General features: G+C 42.6%; 1 protein-coding gene across 1 annotated transcript; it reads left to right on the forward strand.

The window, feature by feature from the left end:
* Window positions 1-2,131: 2,131 nt before the first annotated feature.
* LOC112865461 (putative G protein-coupled receptor 148) lies at window positions 2,132-4,322 on the forward strand. The gene is given in 4 exon segments (XM_025928563.1): window positions 2,132-2,213; window positions 3,259-3,355; window positions 3,357-4,177; window positions 4,180-4,322. Coding segments are annotated over 4 exon segments (1,143 nt in total).
* Window positions 4,323-10,960: the final 6,638 nt, after the last annotated feature.

Consider the following 10,960-nt stretch of genomic DNA (forward strand, 5'->3'; position numbering starts at 1 on the left):
ACGATGAGGGCCTCATTTGTGCAGCCCAGTCAGGTGACACTGCCTATTGCTGAGGGACATAGTGTTGCTGCTAGGAGCCCAAGAGCTCTTGTTTAGATCATTCCCTTCAACTTGAGAGTCCTGGCTGCTGGCTGTCTATGGGAACAGCTACGTGAGGTAGAGGTTCTGCTTGGGGCTACTTCTGCCACTTCAACTGCCCACACCCTGACACACCTGAGCTTCATGCTAACACTACAGTGAGTAATTCCTGTTCTGCTGCCAACTCTGGGGGATGCAGCAATAAATACTCTGCATGTCTCGGGAAAGGCAGCTTGTACTCATCCTGAGCCTTCCCACAATGGCAAGGCACTTAACCTCCTTTGGTCTCAGTTTCCCACCTAGAAGCTGTCTTGCTGATTCAGTGTAGTGTTCCCATGATGTCATGTGCTGGTGCTTGCATGCAGTAGGTGCCCCACAGTGAGGCTGTGTGCAGTCACTTAGTTTCTCTCTCCCTTGGGGGGCAGGACTTGGGGGCCTGTCCACTTGGCAGTTTGAATTTGCATCAAGCTTTTCCATAGTTTCAGCTTATCTCCAGCTTCCTGGATGGTGCCTTCTGTCTGGCCCCTGGACAAGGGCAGTCCCAGGAGCCAGAGGCTTTTGAAATGCCACACATGGTGAAGATTTTATTTCCAAAGTGACATGTAGATTTGCTAACCTGTACTGCTAATTTTCTCTGTATCAGTATGTGGTCTCCTATAGCACCCACAACGTGTACAGACAGGCATGTTCTGACCCATACTGAGATCAGAGAATGGAGGGGAATAGAGCATTTAAAGGTGGTGATGTCACTAACCAAGAAGGGGCAGTGCTATGTCATTGCTACAGCAGTCAGCACATACTGACCTTCGAGAAAGGCTGATACCAGAGACCCCACATCCATGCTAGTCTGGATTTTTCCAGAAAGGGCAACCTGGGTGGTGCATGATTTTCAACAGTAAGGCAGGCTCCTTACTACACTTACCAGCTCATTCATCATGGGAGTTACTAACTTTCCATTTCCCTGGAGCTGTTGCCTGTCACCAGCTATCAGAAGGATTGAACCTTCAGTTACATTTTTACTGAAGGGTTGTCATTTAATGGTTTCCCTCTCCCAGGGAATCTGTATTCTAAGACAAGCACCTGCTGAGGGCAAGACTGACAGTCAGGGACTGGCAAGGGTATCTGTAAGGCTGACAGCAGGGGGCAGCCTTACCTCCAGCCCAGCTCTAGGCATACAGGCTTCAGAGTACACCTGCAGGGCAGGGCTCTGTTCCCTCCCCAGACCTGGGGCCACTTAAGGTCTGAGGGGTGACCCCCTGGGGAGCACAGGCCCTGGCAGAGGAGATAGGGAGGCAGGGTTAGCTCTCTGGCATTGCAAATTTTCTGGAGGAGGGAGATGTACTTTGTCAGAACAACCCTTAGAGTCTTTACCATAGTCTACCTTCAGGATGAAGTTGCTGCTCCTCCTCAAATACTGTAACAAACCCTCAAGAAAGGCATGGTCCCTGGGTTGAGTGGGAGTTAAGTGGGGGTCTCCCCTTACCTGTACCCCAGATGTGTTCTATGGCAAGGCTCTGTCCATGGGGCACTCTTAGGAAAGAAGCTACCTGGCAGTGACTGTCAGCACCTGTGTAATTGGATGCAGGCCTCCAGGACAGGTGTATTGTCATCATGGGCCCCCAGTGGGGTCATGGAGACCCAGGGGGGCAAAGTAATTCAGCCAAGGCTACAGTTAATCATAAGAGGCAAAGCCAGATTTCCTCTGAAGTCTTCAGCTCATGACACTGCTGAGAAAGAGAAGGGAGGCAGAAAGCAAATGCCCGTGTGGTCAGAGGGCCCTTAGCTGAGGGATGAGGCAGGACTCTGGTGTGTCACTTGCTGAATATGTTCCAAGTGACATTCATGATGTGAGGCTGGGCTTTTTGTGGCTCAATGTCTGAAATTTTTGTCTCCCTCTAATCTTAAGAACATTCCGCCTGTGCTCAGGAAGTCAACAGCTCTGTAGCAGCTCCTTCCTTGGGCTCAGTATGGTGTCAAGCTGGGGCCTGGTGTGGGGCCAGAGAGGGGCTGGAGGAGTGTGGCACAAGCAGCATGGGGCGGGGGTCCTAGGGGCATGAAGCACTTAGTGCACTCCTTCTGCAGTGAGGGCAAGGGGGTCTGTGGAGCAGAGAGGACCCAAGCCTCTGGAGAGTGTGGTAAGGTAAGGGCTAGTGTTCTAGTATTGAGCATTTACCCCAGGCTACACATTGCACTAAGTATGTAACCTCTAGGTTTTTGCAGCATTTCCATGAGGTCTGCATAGGAAGCACTCACATTTCACAGATAAGGAAACAAATGTAGAGAGATGAGCAAAGCTTCCTAAGGTTTCAAAGCCAGGATCTCAATAACAGAAAGCCTGCTTACCTGAACTGGAGCATGCCTTGTTCTTTCCCAGGCCACCCCACTGTGGGCCCCAACCAAGTGCACATAACCATCTATACATTTCTGGATAACCTGTGATGTCCCAGCTGCTTGTGAACCTCCCATCCTCTTCTCTCTCCTGCCTTCCGCCCCTTTCCTCTAGCATCTGTGCTGCCTCTGCCAAGTGGGGTATCTGTCTTGCCACACAGGGACACCACAAGAGGGCAGCTGAATGCTCTCCCATGTGGAGTCCTGTGTAGAAGGGTTGTGGGACACACACACATTCACACATGGGGTCACCTATGTGAGCATACCCAGGCCCCTCTAGCCTGGTACCACTTCCTGAGGCCCTGTCATGTGCAGCCTCAGACGGAAGCTAGGCCTGTTCCACAGTCCAGAAATCCTAGTTCCCAGATGTCTGCTCCTTCCCTTCAGATAGGACTGCCTGACTATGACCACTGAATTCAATCCAATGTGGTGAGCATTCATTGCACACTCCCTGCTAGCCAACCAGATGGGTTTGGGGGACATCAAAATGGGGGACACTTCTCAAGAGATCAGAGATCAGTGACCAGTGAATCATGGCAATAGGCTGATCCATTTAGATGTGCCCACACACATGCAGCCAGGACAGCTGACAGCTATGCATGAATGTAGGAAGCCCTGTATGAGCAGAATTTTGCTCTGTTGTTTTATTTTTGTTAAACAGTCATCCCTAAGACCTGCTCAAGCTCAACATTTTTGCAGAGGAGTAGCACCATGAGGATCCTGCAGGGGAGATCTATACCTTGGGCGGGTACAGAACCAACCACCTGTGAGAAAGCCTGCCATTCCTGCCAGGAAGCCTGGGGGTTCAGTTGGCACCCTTCCCCCTGGACACAACAGCCTGGTCAGCCTCTGACCAGCTCATCAGCAGGCCACGTTAGCCAGCAACACCTCCTAAACTTTGGGGACCTCAGGGTGCCTGTCTCCGTGCTGTGCTGGCTGTTCCTTCCCTCAAGCCTGCTGGCTGCAGCCACACTGACTCTGAGCCTCCTGCTGCTGGCAACCATCCTGAAGAGCCAGAAGCTGTGGCAAGAGCTCCACTACCTACTGCTGGCTAACATCCTGCTTTCAGATCTGGCCTACCTTGTGTTCTACATGCTTATCTCATCCAGCAACCTGGGTGGCTGGACTCTGTGCCACATCACCTGTGGTGTTCTCACAGATGTTGTCTTTGCTACCTACACCAGCACCATCCTGTCTTTCATGGCCACCATGCTGCACACCTACCTGGCAGTTGCTTATCCTTTGTGCTACTTCTCCTTCATGTCCTGTGAGGCTGTCCAGAAAGTGGTGGCCCTCATCTGGCTGCTGGCCTAATTCTTCCCTACATGTCTCATTTGGCTTAGCAAGCAGCAAGATGCCAGTTTAGAGAAACAAGGGGCCTTATGCATCCTGCAGCTGACCCTGTGCAATGAGCCAGGCTGTGGCCCCTTGGTCACTATTACCCACACCTACATTTTATGCATTCACTTTCTATGCACAGGTCTCATCACCTACTGCTTCTGGAGGATCTATGCAGAGACCAGGACTTCAGGCATCTGGGTCCAGGGCTATTCCTGGGCCATGGGCACCCTGCTCATCCATACAGTGCTACTCATACTGTACGTTAGCCCTGTTATGGTGTTTTGCCTGGATATCATGCTAACCAAGTACAACCACATTGATGCCAAAACTCATGTGTGGTTCATGGCAGCCAACAGCGAGGTGCTTATGATGCTCCTCGTGCCATGCTCCCATACCTGTATACACTCCACTACTGGTAGCTGTTGGGGATGGTCGGGGGCCACTTCTCCTCCAGGAGGCACAGTGACATCTTCACTATTTTTAAGAGCTACAAATTTCACAGTTTGGCAAGCTGAGGTTAAAAATTATATGTTGGATGCATCAGCGTTCAATTATCATCAACTCCAGAGAACTGTAATATACTTGTGCAACAGGACATTTAAGATGACCTCAGCATTCAACATTTCAAAAGTTTTTAAGTAGAGAAAGCTAACTTCTCACTGAAGCCCTACCTGAAAATTGAAGCAAGTAAAATGACTCAGCAGAGCTCTGATCAAAGTGAAGCTGAGGCCAGATCTGTGCCTTTCCAATGGTTTCCCCCATACCCTCCAAGGCCACTGACAAAGCATGTTGCTGACAAACACACAGAAACCAAAAGATTACTGAAAGTAATCTGAATCTGAAGTGTAAGCAAGCAGATTTGCTGAATCTGGGACCAAGAACCTCCATTTGGGTAGCTTCTCAGGATGTGGGAGGGAGGAGAGCAAACCTAGGACCCATCTATACCTTGGAGTGTCATGAAGACATCTATAAAGCTGGAACCCCAAACGATTATAGTCTCAGAACAAGGATATATGACAACTAACAAACAGAAAGGACTTTACTGCCTTGATATTGGTGCTGTGCAGAAGAGGAAGAAAATTCCTCAAGAATTCTTAAATAGAAGCTACCCTTCAGACAGGACTAGAACTAGGTTTCAAATTATTTTTGTGGTCAACAAACCTCATACTGTGGTTGATGTGGCTCTTCTGCAGGACTAGAGCTTCAGCTCATGCTTCAAAGAATTTCCCTGGTAAAAGAATGCCAAAGAAAATGAATTGCATGTAGTCAAAACTCACAAAAGCACACAAAAGAATAAGGCACCATGAAAGAAAGTGAGAAGAAAAAAGATAGCAGCAGTATACTCCATCCAGCTCCTTGAACTGTCAGACACTTGGCTAATACAAAAATGTTCAATGTTTGTTTGTTTTTAAGTAGGCTCCATGCCCAGTGTGGGGCTTGAACTCATGGCCCTGAGACCAAGAGTCACACGTTCTACTCACTGAGGCAGCCAGGTACCCCTCAATATGTTTTAAGACATGAAAAATGACATGGGCATATGAATAAAGAGCAATACATTTTTACAATAACTGAGAAGATTAGGGAAAAATATTAAATAGAACTTCTAGAAATAAAAATATATACATAATAATTAGAATTGGAAAAGATGGGTTATATTTAAAATGGGTTAAAAAGTATAGTATGCAGCAGATTCTTCATCACAGCTAATTTTGAACTCTCCGAAGTTATGTTAATAAATCTTTTATGCAATACAAAAAAAAAGTATATTAGACACAACTGAAGAGATATTTTGAAATCTGGAAGATAGGTTTAAATAAATGATCTAAAATTCAGCCTAGAGTGACAAAGAAATAAAAAAATATAAATGAGAGATTAAGAGACATTGTATTTAGAATAGAAAAGACTGACATCTAAGAATACAATAGAGACAACGTGGAAAGGAAAATACTTAAAGACATAATATCTGATAATTTTTCAGATGTTTGAAAGATATCAAACCTCAGACCCAAGAACTCTTAACTAGTTACAAATACTACAAATGACAAATAATCCACCTGAAGCACATCATGTGAAACTGCAGGGAACTGAATACAAAGACAAGCTATTTAAAGCAGGTAGAGATAAGAGACAAAAGAATAACAATTTAAAAGACAGCTGACTTCTGACAAAAACAGCAAAAGTCTGATGTAATGAGAGAAATAACTGTTGATCTGGAATTCTACACATGGGAAAACAATCTTTTCAGAAAGCAAAATAAAAATCATTATAGAACACAAAACCCAAAAGACATTATTCTTAACAGTGCACATTAAAGAAATTTTAAAGGATATATTTCTGGCAGATGGAAAATTATTCCACATGGATGATTTGAGGTGCATGAAAAAAATGGTGAGGAATAAACATTGAAATCTATGTGCATAAATCTGAACAGTCATGGTCTGGTTGGCTGTATGAAAGCAATAAAAATGTCTAATTAGGGGGTTAAAAAAAGTATCATACAAAAATATCATATGAATGGGATGGTATAATTGCACACAAATCATTCTAAAGTTCTAGCAGTCTTCAGGCCGAGGGTAGAAATATTAATCTAAGACTTTGTTAAGCAAGTATGTTAAAATACCCAAGGTAACCACTAACAGAGTAGGCAAAAAGAGGAAAGCTTTCAAAAAAATCTATGGAACAAATACAATGAGTAAGAGAAAACAGAAATCATCCAAAATAAAGCAAGAAAGGAAAAACTATATAGAAAAGTCAGGAAAAATAGCATAAAATAATATGATAGAATCCAAACAACTAGTTTAAATGTACAAAAACAATACATTTAAATTGACTAAAATTTGATGATGGGTAGACAATATTGTCAGTTTTCTTTTAAATCAGATATATGTCATTTATAAAAGATAGCCCTGAATAAATAGCAGAGAACAGCTGGAAGTAAAAAGAACAGAAAAAGATACAGAAAGCAAATGCTCATTAAATGTAAGCTAACAGAAGACAGAAAGTAGACTTTCAAGCAAGAAAAGCATTACTAAAAAAGCTCATTGCATAATGATATGAGGCCCAGTTTATCAGGACAAAAAACTAACACAGAATAACACAGAATAACAGAGCAAAATTGATAAAGTCATGAGGAGAAATGAATAAATCAACCCTCATAAAGAATTTGGGGATCATTTCTCCTTAATTGGTAGACCAAGCAGGCAAAATAAACAAGGATATTGAATTTTGAACAACACAATTGACAAGCTTGACCCAATGGACAAATTTAAAATATGACACTCAACAATTGGAGAATATATAGGATATCTAAACATCTGAAATTATTAAGAAAATTGACCACATGCTACCCACAAAGCAAATCTAAGTAAATTTCAAATAATTGAAATTCTTGTGCAGACCACGTCTTCTGAGTCCAGTGCAATTAATTTAGAAATAAATATGAAAAAGATAATTAAAATATGCTTGGAAATTTATTTTTTTTCAATATATGAAGTTTATTGTCAAATTGGTTTCCATACAACACCCAGTGCTCATCCCAAAAGGTGCCCTCCTCAATACCCATCACCCACCCTCCCCGCCCTCCCACCCCCCATCAACCCTCAGTTTGTTCTGTTTTTAAGAGTCTCTTATGCTTTGGCTCTCTCCCACTCTAACCTCTTTTTTTTTCCTTCCCCTCCCCCGTGGGTTTCTGTTACGTTTCTCAGGATCCACATAAGAGTGAAACCATATGGTATCTGTCTTTCTCTGTATGGCTTATTTCACTTAGCATCACACTCTCCAGTTCCATCCATGTTGCTACAAAGGGCCATATTTCATTCTTTCTCATTGCCACATAGTATTCCATTGTGTATATAAACCACAATTTCTTTATCCATTCATCATTTGATGGACATTTAGGCTCTTTCCATAATTTGGCTATTGTTGAAAGTGCTGCTATAAACATTGGGGTACACGTGTCCCTATGCATCAATACTCCTGTATCCCTTGGGTAAATTCCTAGCAGTGCTATTGCTGGGTCATAGGGTAGGTCTATTTTTAATTTTTTGAGGAACCTCTACACTGTTTTCCAGAGTGGCTGCACCAATTTGCATTCCCACCAACAGTGCAAGAGGGTTCCCGTTTCTCCACATCCTCTCCAGCATCTATAGTCTCCTCATTTGTTCATTTTGGCCACTCTGACTGGCGTGAGGTGATATCTGAGTGTGGTTTTGATTTGTATTTCCCTGATGAGGAGCGACGTTGAACATCTTTTCATGTGCCTGTTGGCCATCCGGATGTCTTCTTTAGAGAAGTGTCTATTCATGTTTTCTGCCCATTTCTTCACTGGGTTATTTGTTTTTCAGGTGTGGAGTTTGGTGAGCTCTTTATAGATTTTGGATACTAGCCCTTTGTCCGATATGTCATTTGCAAATATCTTTTCCCATTCCGTTGGTTGCCTTTTAGTTTTGTTGGTTGTTTCCTTTGCTGTATGCTTGGAAATTTAAAATCCATGATCTAAGCAACTCATGGACCAAAAACCAGTTCATTAATATTGGAACTTAGAAAATGTTTAGAATTGAATAACAATAAAATATTAAATATCAAAAATTTTGATATGTGAACAGAATTTAGAGGACAATACATAATCATATATGCTCTATCCAAAAGGAAAAAGTCTCAAAATTAATGAGCTAGTATCCAAATTAAGAAACTGAAGATAAAACATGTATGTTATCAGTTAGCAATGGCTGTGTCTCATCAGGATTTTGCAGATGGAATCCTGAAAAGGGAGGATTGTCCTGGATTATATGCCTGGGCCCAATGTAATCACAAAGATTCTTACAAAGAAGTAAGGAAACAGGAGGATAGCAGGAGATGTGATGATGGAATCACAAGCCAGAGAGGGGGAACTGTTTGAAGATGCTATACTGCTGGCTTTGAAATGGAGAAGCGGCCATCTTCCACAGAATGTGGAAGGTTTCTAAAAGGTAGACAAGAAAAGAAAATAGATTCTCCCTTAAGATCTCCAAAAGACACTTCAATTTTAGTCTAGTAAGACCCATGTTTGACTTCTGATCTTCAGAACTGTAAGATAATAAATTTGTATTATTTTTAACAACTAAGTTTTGGTAATTTGTTACAACTGCAATAGGAAAATAATACAGTGGGTTTGGTTATGGATGGCTCTTCTCTGCTCCCCATAGTGTCACATCTACCACAGATTAACCTGGGCAGTTCACATGGCAGTGGAAGTTTCAAGGGAGGGGAAGTACTCAGAGACTTGGAACAAGCACACCATTACTTCCAACACATTCTGTTGGATAAAGAACAGCACCACCCCACAGTCAAGGGATGAAACAACAGACTCTACCTCCTGATGGGAGAAGCTCCAAATCACATTACAAGGGACAAGGATACAGGGAGGGTTACTATAGCAATTTACAGCCATTTTGGAAAATAACAAGGTTGAAGATGCCCTACTCTATAATCCAGGAATTACATTTCAAGATACAGTCCCTAGAGAAATATTTGTCAGGTATTTTGTGTTCATGGCAGCACTGCTACTATAGCTAAAAATGGAAAATGACACCAATGGCCAGGAAAAAAAGAATGGGTAAATGCATTATGGAATATTCATACAACAGAACACTATACAGCATTGAAAAGTGAACAAAGAGCGTACACATTAACATTGGTGAATCTCATAAGGATATTGTTGCTGGAAAAAGCAAGTGACAGAAGAATACATATTTTCCAGTTTCATTTCTATAAAGCAGAAGGAAATGGAGAAGATTAAACAACATGAAGTTTACCAATACATGCTTATGTTTGGAAAGTATAAAAGAGAATGTGATTAACACAAAATTCAGAAAAAAGAGTATATGTGGGAAGGAGGAAGATGTCACTGGAGATAACAGGGATTTTCTAAATTATGTTTAATATATTTTATAAGCAGGGTCCACAGTATTTGTTCCATTTCTTATATTTAAAATTACATAGAACTTATACATACTGTTTAACATATGCTGTGTTAAACAAAAGAATTAATAAAATACGTGACCTACAGCCTTTCCTTCTTCAGCTCTCCCACCTTTCTACCTCCCTTTATATATGAGAAGGTAAAGACCTAGAGAGGGTAAGGAATGTGGTCAAGAGAACAAGCATTTCTAGGGCAACTGTAACTGGCTGTTACTGGCCCAGAGATGAGCATGTATATTAACTTTCCCATTAATGGCAGGGAAGTCTTGGACAATGGGACACAGATTTTCTCATTTGTAGGCTCAATGGAAGCCATCTGTAGACACCTGGATGAGAGAGCTCTGCACTCTCTCAATATGTTTTGGGAAGTTAGAACATCCAGATTCTGCTTCCCCTCCCTTACAGTTTGTCCTGCCAGTGGTGGGTGCATGACTTGGGCTTGCTTGGTGGGATGTCCCCAACCCATACATGGAAACAGGAGCCAGTGATGACAGCAGAAGAGCCAGGTCCATGCTGTGTGGTCAATGTGCAAGCCACAGCCTCACCTTGCCAGGAGCAGAGGAGGTACTATGGTTTGGGCTGGGTTATGGCTACATGGCCTCTGTGTCTTGTTCTGCAGGGCTGTTGAAAATTCTGAGACCTACTCAAAATTTTTCAGTGCAGTCTTTTCTCTGGATGAACCAGTCAGAGGACAGTTCTGTTGCTGGCGACTAAGAACATGAACTTATACAGAATTTGGTCCAGAAAGTGGGGGTGTTATAAATTATGGGTTTAAGCAACAACAAAGAAGCCTTGAACTCATAGAAAGCCCTGTCCTGAATATTCTACATCATACACTGGACAATTATTTCTACCAATTGATAGGTTTAACATTATACCAATCCATACTTACAACAATGTTGCTTTGGGAAAAAGAAATAGTGAACAAAGATAAAGGAACGGGGAATATTCTGAAAAAGAAGACTAATGAGTGGGCACTAGTCATAGCAAAGACATAAAACAATGTGGTACTAGCACATGAACTGTCAGAAGAACAGACCAAAATAGAAAGTCCAGAAGTAGCTCTAAAACATATGGCATGCAGGTTAGTAAGCTATTGTCCCCCTGCAAAAATTCCCACCCTTTATACTTATCTTTGTGATGCTAGATCTGGGCTCTCAAGCCACACTCTCCTTTGCCCGCTCGTCTCTTGTTA

Source organism: Puma concolor, chromosome C1 (assembly GCF_028749965.1).
Source record: "Puma concolor isolate L17-30 chromosome C1, mPumCon1.1.hap2, whole genome shotgun sequence".
Lineage (NCBI taxonomy): Eukaryota > Metazoa > Chordata > Mammalia > Carnivora > Felidae > Puma > Puma concolor.